Source organism: Dermacentor silvarum, chromosome 1 (assembly GCF_013339745.2).
Source record: "Dermacentor silvarum isolate Dsil-2018 chromosome 1, BIME_Dsil_1.4, whole genome shotgun sequence".
In the NCBI taxonomy this organism is placed as follows: Eukaryota; Metazoa; Arthropoda; class Arachnida; order Ixodida; family Ixodidae; genus Dermacentor; species Dermacentor silvarum.
In genome coordinates, this window is record NC_051154.1 from 111,793,163 (window position 1) to 111,812,082 (window position 18,920).

Sequence of the window (18,920 nt, forward strand, 5' to 3'; positions counted from 1 at the left end):
TCTTGCTCACATTTTGTCTATTGCCTGTAAAATGAAATGAAATTGCTGTATGACAGAAAGACGTGCCCAGTTGCAATACTCCTAGCGAAGAAGACCAAACATTATTCGTATAATTGTGAGCAACAAGTCCGCTATGTTCGGCTGCGTAATAATTATTTCTTGTCTGCGTCCGTACCTTTGTGCGCGTGTACTCTGATTTTAGACCTTGAATATTTCATTTCGGAACCAATCGGCACTTCATCTATACTTTAAATTTGTCTTTATGTTTAGTTTTGCCTAAGTGAATTATTACTCTTCTTTCTCTTTGTCGAGTAAAGAAAAAAGAGAGAGGAAAAGAATAAAAGCAGCCTTTCCTACTTAAACTGAAAGCGTCTCTTTCCTCTGGATTAATTTTTGTAAAAGAATTTTAAAAATATTAAAGAACAAGGTTACAATGAAAGATACATTTATGCGCTAATAATATAACACAGGTGGACGCTGCTGCGTGAATGCAAAAAAAAAAGCCCCTGCAGTAATTTACGTTAGGCCAGGCTCCTCAACGAGCATGACAGTATCAGTGCATTTTGACTCCTTAAACACTATCCCTACCTAAACGCTGTCGGTTCACACTCGCAGCCGCATAATTACTGTTTCCCAAGTCAACACTTAAAACCACTCCGCTACCCCTGCGGTTTATACGAGAAAACAACACAAAACCAGCATAGGAGGCAGTTCCTACACAGTGTTCGCCTTTTTTTGGTGCGGTCTTTTTATTGCGATAGCAATTATATGGACACTTCAACCGGATTTGTGCCGTCGGCGTCGCCGTCGCCGTGAGGTTCCGTACAGATTCCAAGGGCGATAAAATCGTCGTCGCGCGCCGTATGCGCGAGCAAAAGCGCGCGGGGGACGCACGCTATCACGGAGGGCGAACTCCCCCGCGCGCTATCACGGAGAGCGAACGCACGGAGGAAAGCAAACGCGACCGTCGCGCGAAAAGCCGAGGGGGTATGGCAGGGAGGGAGGCGGGGCGGCGCTGTGCTCCGGCACCAAAGGCGTATCTTGCCACTCAATCTCCCACGCGAAAGCAAGGAACGGGAAGAGGGGGGGAGGGGGGGCAGCTTCTTCTCTGCCAACAACTTCTCCTCTGCCCTTTGCCAGGCGGTGCCGGTCGCCCGCACCGTCTCTTATCTCCACACGGCTCTGACCTTTGTATGCGCTGTGCATTCGCCGCTGAGTTTCCGTTGAAGCGATAGACCGCGCGAACCTGCGCTTGCTGCCAGCGTTTTGACAGTCGTTGGCTGCGGTCATTCAGTGTGATCTATTCATGTTTGCTTGTGCGCGCTGACACCACAATTGTTATTGCAGTTAGTAAGCCAATGTGTCCAAGTTTATGCAGCCGATAAAACTACTATCCCTACTCCGAATAGCTCTCTACTAATTTGCTATCGCAATCGATGTTTCGCCTTTCGAGCGAAACTGCGACATTTTTTCCTTCCCCCAGTATAGGGTAACCAACCAGACGCTTTTCTGGCTAACTTCCCTGCCATCTCCCTTTCTTTTCTCCTCCTCCTCCTCTATAGGATCCCCTGGCTAGGTACGAACAACACAGCCAGGTGACCCGGACGCACAATTGGACACTCCTCGCCCCGCATTCAGCTTGCCTTCAAGTAGAGTTCATCTATACGGGTATGTTCCCTATAAATGAACAGTACTCTCAAGCATGCAGGGTTCCTCTCCTATCGTGCATGTCGAAAGCGGTTCATTCCCTATTTTCCTTACAGACAGGCAGCAGAGAAACTGGTCCAGTGTCGCCGGGGGACGAGCAGGGTGGCCCGGCGGGTTCAGCGACACTCGAGCTGGCGTCCGACACGAGGCTGGCAGCGGAGCCGCACAGGGACGATCCGGCCAGCGTGGGCACCACGAAGTCGATCGGACGCTCCTGCCTGCGAGGTCGACATGGAGCTGCCTGCAGCGACTCTGCTCAAGGCCGACCGTCATCTGGCGCATCGTAGAGCATAAAAGGCACCAGGCGGATACTGGACTAGCCCTGACCTTCGAGCAACCCCGGTCTTAACAGCAATAAGTGCGACTCCAGCGTTTACCAATTAGCACATAGCGTAAGCAGTTCTGCCTCTACACCCATCATGTTCAATCAGCGGAGGTCGCTAATCCACAGATACACTGGCGCTCTTGCCAGCCCGAAATGGGTTCTGTTGTGCATCAGAGAAATTAATGGCCTGTGAAAAACCTGGAGGCTATCTGTCACACTTCTCACTTACCTGCATAATAAAGCAGACCAAGACGAAAGTAACAGCCCTTCTGACTCTATGTTCTCAATCGTGAGAATTCATATTTCGATGACAGCACAGTTGTGCAGTCCCTGCTCTGTAAGCAGCTTTCATTGTGTATGTATGTCAAAACCCATCAGGAGGGGCGTAAAACCCCTTGGGTATTACGCCTCCTCCCTCGCCCTTCTTTTCTATATTGTTTTCATCTGCAGCGAATATTAGTTCTTAGGCCGCAGCGAAAGCGAGGAGTACGTGCGCCGAGCTCTTGGCAAGTGCATTGTCAGACATTGAATGCGAGCCGAGAAAGTATTGGTGATGTGAAAACGTGAAGGCGCCGGTGCTCCGAGCTTTGGCTGCCATAAAAAGCAGCAAGAAAGAAGTGCAATTCTTCAAACGCTCATCTCACATCTAACGGGCAAGGCTTTTGCACTTAATTAGTATTAAATTGCTTTTCTTGGAGGAATAGGCGTTGACAGAGAGCTGAAGCATCTTTCACACCTCATCGGCTAGACTAAACTGTGAAAGAGTTCATCAGGAATTACGCGGCTGCAAATTTTTGCGCTCTATTTTCATAATCACACTGGGAACCGACACCATTTACTCATGATTTACGGGCACGTATACAACAACGAGGCGGGTCGGTAAAAGGTACCTTTTGATCATGGCGCACTTCAGTGGGTCGATGAGTCTTGTTGCTAAAAAGACACAAACTGCTAGGACGCTTGCGTAAAGCACGATACTGGCACTAAACAACAGGTGGTTGAATGTCGTTGCAAGTTTGAGTCAAAACCCTTTTCTTCTTCATCAAGCGTAGCACTGCGTAAAGGTGCTTTGGGGTGCATCTGAAAAGTTTTCATGCAATCGTTTGTCCTCAGGGTAACAATTTTACATGCCAACGTGCAATTGTATACCTCTGACGAGCGAACACCATATGTTTTATAATTGTATCTTGCATCATGTTTTTCAAATATTTTTTTCGTTGAACAGCTTCGGTAACGTTAGCTGCGACACACGGTATATGTCGCTCAATGATCTAAGATGTTTCTTGTTAAAACCCTGCCCTTTTAATAGATCGCGCAGGGTCTTTTACCGAATTGCGCATGGCGAAAAGCGTTGCCACGCGAAGAACCCATTAAGTTTGCTAATTCACTATCGTGGACAAATGAAACGTCAAAAGGAAATTATGAAGTACAGATGTCAACATACTTGTCTAGAACACACTCCTGACGGCCAAAGCAGCTACCAAAGCTTAAGCAGACCTCCAGGTCGATAAAAATCAATGGAAACTGTAAATCCGGTCACGAAACCTCACATACAGCTCATTTCGTGCCACATGTCATCGTCAGGTATCGCCAGAGCAGTCCTGAAAACGGGGTTCAGCGAGTTCTAGAGAAATGTGTTGACCTCTGTACAACAAATCTTACGAATAATAACACGAGAACTCACTTTCGTACAGCTACTATCCCTCGGCAGTGATGATGGAAACCTCAAAGCTTGCAAGTCAAATCATGCCGACATCACGCGATGTGTTGAAAGCGGAAACGAAGTAATGAGTTGAGGTTAGGGTTAACTTGTTCACGTTTGTTGATGTCTCCACGATATGTATATAAAACGAGGTTTCATAAGAAAATCTACATGCTTATTTTTTCTATTTAGTGCTGCGCAAATTTTCCTGAGGTGTCTACTCAGACCCTGTGTCGATATGTATTAGTGTTTGTCGGAGAGGTCATCAGTGATGAAAATGCCGCACACATCATACAAGGTGTTTCAGCGAACACTTTAAAAAATTTTTAAAGGTCACCTGTAGCAGATAGCACAATTCTACTTCATGAGCCGGCCCACTCAAAGAGGCGGACACTATACTTGCACAAAAAATTGAAATGCATAATCGATTAATAAAAAAATTCACTAATTAAAGTCTTCAACCAATTACCCCATGGCTCATATTGCAACTTACAAATTCCAACTGTGGAACTCGCAAGACGGATCCACTTGGAACAAATTATCAGGATGACACCAGTTTCGAGATATCAGTTCCAGAACCCCGCGGAGAAATGAATTGCCGTTCCAGTTACTTTCTTAACAGAACGCCGTTTTATGCATTGAACCACAAACGTAACTGGAACGCCAATGCATTTCTCCGAAGTTCCGGAATCAATATCTCGAAACCGGCGCCATTATGAGAATTTGCTCTAAGTGGGATCGCCGTGCAAGCTCCACGGTTCGAACCTGTAAATCGCAACATAGGCCACAAGGTAACTAGTCAAAAACTTAATCAGTGAATCCTCGCTATTCAGTCGATTATACAATTTCAACCCCTGGTGCAAGCAATGTCCGCCTCCTCGAGCAGACCAGCTCTTGAACTAGAATTGTGCTATCTGGAATTTTAAAGCGAAGCTTTGTACCTCTACCAGCCAAGGGTTCTGTCGTGTCCGTCGTTGTAATCAAAAAACGATCCCGACGAACCGCTAACAATTGCAGGTATAGCAGTATAGCTTACTTGAATTCAGGCATTCAGCGCACAACTAAGCACTCGTTTTCGCAAGAAAAACCACAAAAACAAGCTTCAAAGTGATGAGCCAACATGATGGATGATAAGGGCTGCGGGCAAACAACGGAAACAGGCTCGGCGCGGTCCGTAAGATTAGATTGCAGCTGTTGCGAAGCTTATGCAGCTGCTTGAAAGAGGGTTGACGTCATTCGAAACCCTTCCAGCCTAGTAACTGCTTCGGTTCATTTTCTAGACTACCCCACTATGGGTAGACCACGGAAAGAGTTAGCACTCGTGTGCTTCACCAATGCAAGACAACCAACCACCATTCGCGGAACGTGCATTGATTTAACTTTGGCAAAGAATGTAACTACAGTGAAAACTGAAAATTTGAGTGTATATCACACCGATCATAAAGCAGTAGTGAACATTGTTGTGAAGTAAATAATAATAAAGGCCGTGGTTAAAGTTACGTTGTAGTGTGTGAAATATCAAGTGCGCCGCAGTCACCGTGAGGGTGGGGTAAAAAGCTTCGCTTTCCATTGGCGGGCAATTTTTTCGAAAGTGTTTGCTGAAACACCCAGTACATGGCAGAGCACAGGATTAGTATTATATTGAATAACTTCTTTCATTTTTAATTTCTGCTCTAATCTAGATAATTTTTCAAGTCGCTCTCCGTATTGTCCCGTTCTGACTTCGCCGCACAACACATCGGCAATCGTGTTGCGCATTCTACAGCACACCGCGTTGAGCTGCAACGAGAACTTCTGCAGCAGATGTGGGCTCAAATGTTCATTCCTGCCGAAAGAGCTGTTAGGAAAACTGCCAGCCTTAGCTTGCGGTTACACCTTGTCGAGCCAGTGAGAAGCAGCGAGGCAGATCGAGAGCTTTCCATTGACAATGTTTGCCACGGCCTGACATTTTTAGACCACATGTGACCACATGTGTGGTGCAAGACCCACTCAGAAGCGCGCGCACACATGAAGATAAATGAGGGCATCAAGAACCCTTGATTTTAAGCACTTATCTCAAGTATTCGTTTAGACCTATGGAGTGTAGTGATGTGGTGCAGCGCAACGCTGCACGCCCTGAGCGCCTGCAACTCGAACGCGTGCGTGTTGTGCGGCAAAGTGTCAGCACAAAACTACGCCAAGCATTGGCGCCGGGCCCAAACTCAAGAATTAATACCTCGATTAGGGAGAAAAAAAAACCCATTAAAATCCGACCTCAAAGCCAATTGCACAGAAACGAAGTCATCGATAAATGTACTATGCCATATTTCAATTTAGATGACCGTAATGCGAATGAAGGATTGCACTAATCTTTGTTTCTCCACAAGAAAAGTAGAAAGATACCTATCAAGAAAGGGGTCAGACAAGGAGACAGAATCTCTCCAATGCTATTCACTGCATGCTTAGAAGAAGTGTTCAAGCTCTTAGACTGGGAAGGCTTAGGAGTAAGAATCAATGGCGAATACCTCAGCAACCTCCGATTTGCAGTTGACATTGTGCTATCCAGCAATAACGGGGATGAATTACAGCAAATGATTAAGGACCTTAACCGAGAAAGTGTAATAGTGGGGTTGAAGATTGATATACAGAAGACAAAAATAATGTTCAGTAGCCTGGCAAGGGAACAATAATTCAGGATCGCCAGTCAGGCTCTAGAGTTAGTAAAGGAGTACGTTATTTATCTAGGTCAATTACTCACAGGGGACCCTGGCCATGAGAAAGAAATTTACAGGAGAATAAAATTGGGTTGGAGTGCATACGGCAGGCATGGCCAAATCATGAATGGGAGCTTACCGCTGTCATTGAAAAGAAAAGTGTACAATCATTGTATTCTACTGGTGCTAACATATGGGGCAGAAACTTGGAGGTTAACAAAGAAGCTCGACAACAAGCTCACTGCTCTCACTGAGCTCAACAAGCTCTCACTGAGGACCGCACAAAGAGCGATGGAACGGAAAATGTTAGGCCTAACGTTAAGAGACAGGAAGAGAGTGGTGTGGATCAGAGAACAAACGGAGATAGCCGATATTCTAGTTCACATTAAGCGGAAGAAATGGATCTGGGCAGGTCATGTAATGCGTAGGATGAATAACCGGTGGATCATTAGAGCCACAGAATGGATACCCAGAGAAGGGAAGCGCAGTCAAGGACGGCAGAAAACTAGGTGGGGTGATGAAGTTAGGAAATTTGCAGGCGCTAGTTGGAATCATCTAGCGCAAGACAGGGGTAAGTGGAGATCACAAGGAGCGGCCTTCGTCCTGCAGTGGACATGAATAGGCTGATGATGATGATGATTAGGATGAATGCGAATGATCTAGATGAGCAATGCGTCAATCCCAGCAGAAAATAATATGCCAGGGCATTTGAGTCATTTGGTCGTTCTTTCTTAAAAGATATATATACAGGGCGTTTCAGCGAACACTTTCAAAAATTCTTAAAGTTTACCTGTGGCAGATAACCCAATTCTAGTTAATGAGCTGGTCTACTCGAAGCGGCGGACATTACTTGCGCAAAAACTTGAAATGCATAGTAGACTAATTAATAAAAATTCACTAATTAAGTTTTGAACTAATTACCTGATGGGCCATATTGTAATCTACAAATTGTAGCCGTGGAGTTCGCAAGGCGGATCCACTATATATATATATATATATATATATATATATATATATATATATCTTTTGTACTTATTCTTAGCCACCTGGCCTTAACATTGTTGGTTTTAATGTAGCGGTATTTTCGTTAGCCTTTTTCCTCTGGTTCCTACTTTGTTTACGATACAACGCTTATGTAATCATTTTCTCACATTGATATGTATCTGTTATCGTAATCGAATTAAAAATTTAGTTTGTGTTTTTTTTTATCTTGCTCCTGCGAATAAGACAGAGATTAGGGCCTATCAAGCAGCTGCGATCAGCTTTTTCCTCCTAATCTTTCAGCATAACTTGTATCAGTTTACGGAAATAAACTCAAATTCGAACTCTTAATAAACAGCAAGAACTACTTCAATGTGAAAACTGCGGCAGCAAACGTATCGAAATGAATACTTTGGCAAGTTTTTCATTTACTTTATTTCGGCCGGAGAGCCGTTTCACCGAAGGATTAATTTCTAGGAAAACCGAGTGTATTAATAAACCAACAATAAGAAAATAATTTTTACTATAAAAATGGTAAAAGTGACACACATTCTCCTAAGTCAGGGGCGTGTAAAGACACTTCCGTGCAAACATTACCAATGAACGTTAACAGCATGTTTAAGCAGGCGCAGTCTACATTTTACAGAAAAATTATTGCAGCATGGCGCATAGGAGGACAACAAGTATAGTTTTTTATGAGAAATTGTCTTAAATATTAGCAAACCTTGTAAGCGACTCACGTAACGACAAGTATTTTCACCACAAATAATTTGGCAAACGCTGCGCACAGCCATCGTGACATTTTAGAAAAATATCTGACATGGTCGAGAGTCATAGTTGGGACATTTCGTGTCGAATGACTCACATAAACGACTAAAGCTAAAGGGGGGTCACTGTACAACGTTAGAGCATTTCCGGGGTCGAATTTCTGAACCTGCTCACCTGCCTATGCGCCATTCTTACGCGCGTGGTAAAGTTTGGGGGACTCAACCATTTGTCACAAGTAACGCTACAAAGAAGCAAAAACGAAAACAACAGCGAAAGCTGAGCCCATGCAATGCACCCTCTTGCTATTGATCTGCTTATTGCTCATTAACTTGTGTAGGAAGAATTGAAGACAACGCTTTCCACACGCAGGAGCCCGCAATCTTGTCGGCCGCAGCCTTCAAATGGGCGCTGTCGCCTAAGCGCGGCCCTTACGCTATGCAGCCGCCGTAGAAGTGCGGCTCGTTGGTGCCGCGGCGAAGACTGCGCCTTGACGTGGGCGACGGCGTGCGGTCGTTGGGGCCGGCCACCGCGATGGACACCCTGGGTGAGCGGCTGCAGTCTAGGCGCTCGTAGGCGCCCTGGTCGGCGGCCGACTGGTCGTCCGTCTTGCGCCGGCGACGCTGCAGCAGGCAGGCCACGCTCAGCGCCAGCAGCAGGCAGGCGGCGGCCGCAGCAAGGGCGCCCGGCAGCGCTGCACTCTGCAGGAGACCGCCAGCCGGGCCTGCGGGGGGTCCACACCACGCGGGCTGAAGCGGAGAGTGTGTACGGCACTCCGCGTTCGAACGCGACCGGGGCAGCGAACACGATCATTGCATCGTGGTGGCTGAAGGAGAATTTGCAACGTGCCCCGAGAAGTTCATTCATGGTACAGATAATGCCACGTTCCTATTGCCCATTCTAAAATGCAGTCCTCACAGGACGTCGTCGTTGGCTCGAGCATCCAGAGGAGCCCGACTTACGTCGTCACCAAGATTGACCCGATGGTGTGGCGGAGAATACGAGTCTATGAACCAGAGTGTTATACTAGTTCACGGTGAGATTAGAGTACTTATAGACAAGGGTCGAAGTGGCAACAAGGGGCGCGGATTGCTCTGTTCAATTATTTTTGGTTCATGCTTCTGAAGCGATATCTGCACTTACAGAAGCACGTATATGCTTCCGTCATAACCATGATGCCTTTTGTGGAAACCAGACAGCACAGTGACGTGTAAATAACCCTAGGCGGACGGAAAGATTTTCAGGCCAAATGGCAAGAGCGGTTTTAATCTCCAACTAGTCACCTTTAATGTGAATCATTCTTTACCTCATACCAGTGACTTTGCGGTATGGGTAGGTCGGTAGGTAAGTAGGTAGGTGTAAGTAGGTAGGCTGACAGGTTGCTATCTTTCCTCGTTCCGGTCCTCTTGAATTAAAAATTAAAATAACGTGCCAGATGGTGAGAGCAAACCTGTCTCTTACAGCACAACAGAACGATCCTCAAACCATTAGGTCACGATCGCATGCATATAAACGTAAATTATGCATGCATGCATACTTCTCCTTATATGGCCCTGCGTCGTGTCACATAGCAACAATTTCTTTAAAAAAAGAAAAAGAAGAAACGAGAGCCCATGCACGCGCGCACAGAAGAAGGAATGGAACGCGCGAATAAAATACTGTCATTGGGGTGTTTCGTCGTGTATCAATGAAATATTTAAAAAGGTGAGAAACGCCACTTTCTCGATATTGTACCGCCTTCGGGATGGGTAAAGGTTGTAACGAAACAAATTGTAACGCTATTTCTTCAGTTCAGTACAATACACCAGTCGTCATACCTTCGTCACCATACTATTTTCATCATGTTGCTGCTATTGCCCCACATGCGCGCGTCACACAAATGATCGCTTTAGACAAACATGCTTATGTGTCTCGTAACGCTTTGCAGAACCCCAAACAATTTTGGATTGCCATATCAGTACCTGCAAGATGCTTCGGATAACGTCAATTCCCACAGTGCGTGGAATCTGCATAAGTTTTTTACCCTCAAATCTACGTGCGCTGATGCTTGTGCAAAAACAATGCTACCCTCGGTCAAGAATTTTGCGAAAAGGACAGTATAGGCTGACATTTTCACAAGTTTTGACAGTGTCAATGTACCGTGTATATACAAAAGTTCATACAGTGCGTTTTAAAAAATTCATTTGACAAACTTTCAGATACATCAATGTGGTCGCCTTCAAAATACTCCCCATTAGACACAATACACCGGTTCCAACTTTTCTTCCATTTCTCGAAGCACCCTTAGAAGTCACTTTTTGTTAAGTTCTCCAGGACCGATGTCTCCTTTTGAAGTGTCGTCCATTCCCGAAATTCTATCCTTGGAGAATCACTTAGCAATCAGGGAACAAAAGGAAGTGAATTACAGGGGACTAAATCCAGTGAGTAAGGAGGGTGGTTCAGCACACTGATGGAACTGCGTGCCAAAATCTCACAGACTTCCCATGCAGAGTGCGCAGGGGAATTATCGTGCTGCTGAATCCAGTGCCCTTCTTTCGGCAAATATGGTCGCACGCGGTGCACGCGACTTCTCAGACGCTTCAGAACTCCACGTGGAAAGTTGAATTGACAGTTTGACTTCCACATACAAATTATTAGTGCCCAATTTGATGGCAGTAAAAAAAATGATCAACAGGCCTTTAATTTTTGCTTTGTTCTACCACTAATTTTTTGGCCTTGGCTTATCTTTCTTTCTCCATTCCTTGATCTGCCACTTCAGCTCAGTGTGGTATTAGTAAATTCGAGTTTCGCAGCCGGTGTTGGCCGTTTCCAAGAATTCACTGCTGTCGTATGAAGTTTTCCAATCAATGCAACAATTTTTCGTCGCAACTTTTGCAATTTCGGAACCATCTTGGCGCAAACCTTTTTTGTTTCCAAATGTTCAGTCAAAAGCCGCACGGCTTTTTCAAACCAAGCCCTTTTGATATCATTCTGACAGTCATTTGGTGGTCACTGAGCACAAGAGGATGCACACTATCAATGTTTTTTGTCTTAGCACGAGATGGAGGGGCGTCCCAATCTTGCATCGTCCTTGGCGCCATCACGGCCTTCCCAAAAAGGCTTGACCTACTTGACCACAGTTGTTTCCTTTAGGGAATCCTTTCCATGGACCTTTTGCAAAATTTGATGAATTTATGCACCATGCCTCACCAATTCCCCCAAAACTTTGATATCGATCTATTGTTCCGTCTTTTTTGTTGATCTACACCATGGTGTAACAATATATATATATATATATATATATATATATATATATATAAGTGTTCCGACGGCGCGCCCGCGCTGGGGCGAGAGAGCGGCCACTTCGTGTGACCGGAAGAGTGAGCGCCGCCGGTAGGGGCAGCACGTGTTCAGGAGGCCTTGGAGCAGCGGCACGGGAGTGGATAATTTACGACCTCCGTCAGCATTGAAACACCCATACCTAAAGATATGCACTTTTTCATTATTCAGACGCCAAATCCTGAGCAGGTAGAAGCTTTCATGCCACTTTCAAATACTGTCATTTCCGACACGAGAGAGACGCGTCGTCTGCTCGAGCAGACGGCGCGCTACGCTTGTCGCTGCTAGGTAGCCGTTGCTCGCTGAAGGGAGTTTGAGATAATTTGTACGCCAGCAATAAAATGAGCCCCGTCAGAAATTTCAGAAGGAATTTAGTGGGAGACCAACCACACAGCGCTTCTCCTTTATCACAGTATCTAGCACAAGACCAGATAAAAACTTCAAAGACAACAGAGAGGGGTACAAATTGAAGGTAAGAAAGAAAGAAAGAAGGAAGGAAAGAAAGGAAGAACGAAAAAATAACTTTAATAGGCTCCAATGGCTTGAAATAGATTGTTGAGTGATCCCCGCTGCATTATTTTCTTGTATTCGTTTACGCTGGTTGAACGGTGCGCCTGCGATGACGCAAGATACAAGTTTTGAGAACGCGCAGGGGGACGATCTAGCACTGAAGGGCCTCCTACGTAAATAAATAAATAAATAAATAAATAAATAAATAAATAAATAAATAAATAAATAAATAAATAAATAAATAAATAAATAAATAAATAAATAAATAAATAAATAAATGAGTGTCAGCCGATAAAATCACTTTGTCATCGTACACAGGCATGCTGCTCAACCTTGCAGGAGCATTGTTTAATATAAGGGCTATAACATTTAGGTGCAGCTCAAAGATGTCACAGCGCAGATCACGCTTCGAATTCTTACTTTTTTTACTCTAGTATCAGGTTTTGAGTGCACGTTAAATAAAACCTGATAGTCAAAATGAATCCGGGGCTCTCCAGTGCGGCGTCTCTCACAGCAGCTGCGTTGCTCTGGGACGTGAAACAACGTTGATCAATTAATACTTTTTTTTTGCTCCTTGGGCGAATTCTTTACACGAATGAAGCAATTGCATGCGCTAATCAAACTTATGGAGGACTTTCACGTATAGCACCGGCGATAAAAGGCATAACATTATCAGCAGCAGCAGCAGCAGCAGCCACCTATATTTATATCCACTGCCGGACTAAAGCCTTCCCAGCGATCTCCAATTACCACTGGCTTGCCCTAGCTGACTCCAAAAGTCATATCATACAAATTAAAGTAAGAGAACTCTCACGAAGGCCCTCAATGCATCATTTATATGACACTTAATAGCGAATTCCATGGGCAATGTTCACGGCCACGAGCGAGAAAACGATAAATAAAAATAGCAAACATTTGGTAATGTAGAATGGTGAAGCCTGCCCACAAAAAAAAAAGAAAGAAAAAAAAAAGAAGGAATAGGGGTACTCAGACGCACATGCTTCCTGCTCTTCGGACACATGACTATACAGTATCGGAATTTGTAGAAATTACAGTTTCATTAAATGCGCCTTGTTATAGACCTGCCCACTCATTTTGAAATCCCTTGTAGTCTAGCCAATTTTATAGCACTCTGCTTGCTGCCCTGCCCACTCATTTTGAAATCCCTTGTAGTCTAGCCAATTTTATAGCACTCTGCTTGCTGCTATACTACAAATCCAGTCTGCGACTTCAGCAAGTTTACTAGTTTCCAATTAGCCTTGATTACAAAAATAGCGGCGCTCAAAGTGTAAACCTAAAGCCCTACACGACGGCACTGTCGGTGCACCAATCGGGCTTCTTTTCGTCGAAGGATTTACTTTAATACGCGCACCGCACTAGGAACATCCAGCGAAGCCTCCGGTAGGCTTTCTCGATGGTTGTTGACTGCGAAAACCGTATGTGCGCAGTGTGGGATACATAACACACAACATTAAAACACAACTTTTACCGGCAGTTGGGCTCACGTACGCCAATTGCGAAAGCACACAGACAAAAAGGGACATCAGAATTCATGGGCTGGAGGTCCTGTTACTAGATGCCCGACAAAACTTAGCCGTCCGAATGGCCGAACTAACGCAATGCACAATACAAATGGCTCATCGCAGAATTCCTTGGAGTTGCAACAAACTTGAATAATGCAGCGTCTTCAACAACCCTGCTATAAGCTATGCTAGCAATAGAATTTTGTGATCTTAGGCATGATACGCATGTAGCTTTGAAGTAAATAGTTTGGTCAAAGCAACGGTAAAAATTTGCCGTGGTTGAACGCGGTTAAACCAAGTTTTTCGAGCGATAGCACGGTTTTGCTTGCTTTGGGAAAGGACACAGACGCTGCTCGGCGCGGGAGCAGCAGTGAGTGAATTGACCTTCATGCTGCGTCTCACTTCAACGCGAACTAAGCGTCGAAAGCACAGCGGATACGAAGCTACCAGCACTCGACGCACTTTGTACACATCACAGATCGCTTTGAAGATGAGGCCCGTGCGGCCGCCCACTTTGTCCACATCGCCGATCGCTTTCAAGATATATATATATATATATATATATGGGCGCCCACGTGGCGTACGCAGCAGCCATCGGTAGTGGCAGGTTAAGTCCCAGTTTGACCTTGGCTGAGCTTGAAAGTCAGATTTACGGAACCAGGCGTTTTATGGATTTGTACCTGGAGTAGTAAAGCTATCGCTCTAAAATTTTATGGTAATCATTCGTGTTGCGCTACACGCATACTTCGGTTGAATGTTGTTAACACATGGACCGCGTGTTTGCAGCATCATTGCTGCAGCGTCTACATCATTGTTGCAGCGTCTACGTCAAGTTCTGTCAAAATGTTTCATATTGTTCAGGGGCCGAATTCGTAGAGCTTTTTGTTCGTAAGTGGATTGGTCGACTGCATTGGTAATAATATCTCTAGCAACAAGATTGCCTGAAATTTGCTCTTGTATACAGTTTTTGCGTAAGAGCGTTTTATGAATATAGACCTGGAGCTTACGTTGATGAGAAAGCTCTTATGCTAGAATTGTTCTTAAGAGCGAAATTCTGGGCCCGTATTCACAAGGGAACAAGAATTCAGGATCGCCAGTCAGCCTCTAGAGTCTGTAAAGGAGTACATTTATCCAGGTCAATTACTCACAGGGGACCCTGATCACGAGAAAGAAATTTACAGAAGAATAAAATTGGGTTGGAGTGCATATGGCAGGCATTGCCAAATCCTGACTGAGAGCTTACCACTGTCATTGAAAAGAAAAGTGTACAATCATTGCATTCTACCGGTGCTAACATATGGGGCAGAAACTTGGAGGTTAACAAAGAAGCTCGAGAACAAGTTAAGGACCGCACAAAGAGTGATGGAACGAAAAATCTTCGGACTAACGTTAAGAGACAGGAAGAGAGCGGTATGGATCGGAGAACAAACAGGGATAGCCGATATTCTAGTGGACATTAAGCGGAAGAAATGGAGCTGGGCAGGCCATGTAATGCGTAGGATGGATAACCGGTGAACCATTAGGGTTACAGAATGGATACCAAGAGAAGGGAAGCGCAGTCGAGGTCGGCAGAAAACCAGATGGGATGATGAAGTTAGGAAATTTGCAGGCGCATGTTGGAATACGCTAGCGCAAGACAGGGGTAATTGGAGATCGCAGGGAGAGGCCTTCACCCTGCAGTGAACATAAAAAAATAGGCTGATGATGATGATGATTCACAAAACGCTCTCAGGCAAAGATTGATCGTAACAGGAAATTCCAGTTAAAAATGATGCTAGACACAGTACTAACGCGGGGGCCGGCCAATTACAAAGATCCCTCACGAACGAAAGGCTTTGGGAATTCGGTCCTAGGCCCCGTATTCACTAACGTTTGTTGTAACGATTGTTTGTAAGAACAGATTCTAGCCAATTTACATACTGGACATATCCTTAGCAAAGGGGGCTGACCAATGGCAAATAGTACTTACGAATGAAAAGCTGTGCCAATTACAGACCCAGGTGACGAATTCACAAAGCTTTTCGTTCAGATGTGTTTTTTTTTTGTCATTGGACAGTCGCCTCGTTAGTAATATGCCAGAATCAGGATTAGCTGGAAATTTTTATTCCGAGCAATTCTTGCGTAAGATACTTTTGTGAATACAGGCCCTGATCATAGAGATCAGGTCCTGTACAAACGATCAGGGCATCTCGGATGAATACATAGCCCAGGAGTGTATGAGAAATATTGGCACGTGAACTGTTGCGGGATCACAATGCTTTAGAGATTCCACTTCGTGAATCATTGCAAGCGATCAGGCCGGATTTCCAAGATTAAAAAAAAAAAACATTTGAACAATGCAAAAAAAAAAAAAAATTGCGTTCTCTCTCTTCAGATGCTACTAAAAATTGCAGTGACACTACCCAGCATCGTTGGCAGTGAACAATTCAGAAATGCCAAGATACGCAAACTCACAAAACTCGCCGTGGTTGCTCAGTATCGCTATGGTGTTGGGCTGCTGATCACCAGGTCGCGGGATCGAATCCCGGCTGCGGCGGCCACATTTCGATGGGGGCGAAATGCGAAAACACCCGTGTACTTGGATTCAGGTGCACGGTAAAGAACCCTAGGTGGTCCAAATTATTCCGGAGTCCCCCACTGCGGCGTGCCTTTTGATCAGATCATGGTTTTGGCACGTAAAATCCTATAATTTTAACGAAAACTCACAAATAATACATCTCCAATTCTTCACCATGTTTTGACATCATCGCCGGATATTGTATCTCCTGTGTCTAGCACGTCTGGTATCAGGGATCACGAAATTATTCAAGAAAAGATGTCGCTGCCATTTTCACGCTCGCGTCAGCATTATAAAACAATACACGATTTCAAAAAAAGCTGATTTCGACGCGATTAACAATGAGTTGTACTCTTTTTTAGATGATTTTTTGTCCAATTACCTTAAACGATTTGTGCAAAGCAAATGGGACTTATTCAAAGCGATAGTTACAGAAATAACCTTTAAATGTATCCCTAACAATAAAGTGCCCCATGGTTCAACAGATATATAAACAGTCAATTTAACCACAAGAAAAGGCTTTATCGCGCTGCTATCAAATCTCTATCTGATAAACGTTCATCAGCCTATAAATCTTCCACCGCAACTTATTTACCTGAATTGAAACGAGCTAAACATCTATTTTTTAATCGCACCCTTCCTGCTACGCTAAAAAATAATTCAAGACAATTTTGGAGTGTCGTGCGTGGCAGTGAGTACACCACGATACCTCTGGTAACGACGGAAGTACATCTCGCGCCTGACGTAGAATGCGCCTTTGTCTTAAATGGCACATTTATAAAATCTTTTTCTCGCCCAGTAGGCACCAAAGAACACCATACCTTGCCATTACCTTATTACTTACCCATGAAAGCCATTTTTATTACTTCTGAGGTATTCGTGCTGTGATTAACAAACTTAAAAATCATCATCATGGGGCGTTGATAGCATCAGTAGCACATTCTTAAAAAAACACTGTTGAATTTTCTCCTATCATTCTCGCATGCATTTTTGTACATTCTCTGCGGCATTCTAGTCTTCTGGAAAACTGGCTGATAGGGAAGGTTGTGCCAGTTAACAACTCTGGAGTACATAATTACTTGTTTAGCGCAAAAAACAACGGACACGTGAAAGACGACAGGACAAGGCGCCTTGTTTTTTTTAATAAATGTATTTAAGGAGAGGTTGGTGCCTATATGTGGCGCCGGCTACTCCTCTTCTCTTGCATGGTAGTTGTCCTCGGAATGTTGTCAAATATCACCAAACTGGACTAATAACAACATGTACAAACATTCACGTACAAAGTCTTAGCTGAAATATAAATAAATGTTCGCGCTACACAAGAGTTCACATAACATAAATACTCACAATACTGAAGTGTTCACACACAACACATGAGTTCACAAACCATAAATGTTCTCAAAACCAAGTTCACAAAGATGTTGGGCACTTGCGAATTAGGTCCCTCTTGAATGCTGCACTCCAAATACAACAGTCTTGTGCGCATACACAAATGCCACATGAACACGAAGACACAGTAAACATGTAATCAAGAGTGCCTGTTAATAATAACAATGCCTGCAATAACTAATATATAACTTAGTATTCTTGTGATATTTTTGATTCCTACAAACTCGCGCGCAGCGATGTTTTGTAGTTTTTCTGTCGGCCATGGACCCAAAATTTTTCCTATGGATAGTGGTCGTCTATCCAAGCCATGTAGTTTTTCTGAAAGCTTCTTACGGGGAGCATCATGTTTTTTACAGTGTAGAAGAAGGTGTTCTATGTCTTCTTCAGCCTCTCCACATGAGCATGTAGCACTATTAGTTTTTCTTATCCTATACAGGAAGCTTTTAGTATAGGCAGTGCCTAGCCGAAGCCTATGTACTCCTGTCGTCTTTCACGTGTCCGTTGTTTTTTGCGCTAAACAAGTAATTATGGATTCGCACCAACTAGCCCGCCAACGAATTGTGCTGAACTCTGGAGTAGCACACAATCTATCAAATTTCCGTCCAATTTCACTCGCATCTGCTCCATGTAAAGTTTTCGAACGCATTATTTTCCCCCACCTTGGAAATTTTCTTGAGCCTAACCATTTTTTTACACCCTCAGAACACCGCTGCCGCAAGAATTTTTCCTGCGAAACACAGCTTCTTGTCTTTAATAACCACCTGCCTCTGTTGCTTGACTCTGGATTTAAAATACACTGTGTTTCTTTAGATTAATCTAAAGCATTAGGCAAGGTCAGTCACTATTCATTACTTTTTAAGCTTGGCCTATTAAATCTAGATCCTAATGGGCTTAACTGGATTTGACCTTTCCTTTCTAACCCTACTCTGTTTCTTTCTGCTAATACTATTGTCCAGTCAGTGCTCCCGGTGTTCCCAAGAGGTCTGTCTTGAGACCCTTACCTTTCTTAATTTTCATGAGCCACTTACAGTGGCGCAAAGAGGAGGGGGGGGTGGCTGTTGTAACCCCCCCCCCCCCTCCCCTCTTACGCATCCAGCCCGACCAGTCCAACGTGTACCTTCAGTACTCTGTTCACATTGTCATTACAATTCAGGAGGTGGCTTGAGGTCGAATTTTCCTGATTAACAAAAACAGTCTATCACTGTCTTGTGTTTATTCATTCACTATTAAATTACTATGGCCCGGATTCAGAAATGCTCCTAACCTTAGACCGTTTCCCTACCTTACGCAAGGAGTCCTTCATGCTACCTAAACGTTAGGCGCCCTCAGAAGGCCATCGCGAATTCTAAAAGCTTCCTTTTACCTTCCCTGCGGAAGGAGCGCCTCACTAAAGTCCCTAGATAATTTTTTGCTTAAAATCTAGGGACTTTACGCCTCACCAAAGGAAGTG

The 18,920-nt window shown here is 44.4% G+C and overlaps 1 protein-coding gene across 2 annotated transcripts in view; it reads right to left on the reverse strand.

Annotated features, from left to right (window-relative positions):
• The window catches only part of LOC119435106 (synaptotagmin-15), a 402,319-nt gene that overhangs the window by 158,201 nt on the left and 225,198 nt on the right, over window positions 1–18,920 (reverse strand). For both annotated transcript variants that reach the window (XM_037702055.2, XM_049672531.1), the window contains exons 2-3: window positions 8,609–8,897; window positions 1,762–1,925 (exon numbers count right to left, since the gene is read on the reverse strand). In XM_037702055.2, coding sequence (XP_037557983.1) covers window positions 1,762–1,925; window positions 8,609–8,897 — 453 coding nt within the window. The remainder of the gene's footprint in view (window positions 1–1,761; window positions 1,926–8,608; window positions 8,898–18,920) is intronic.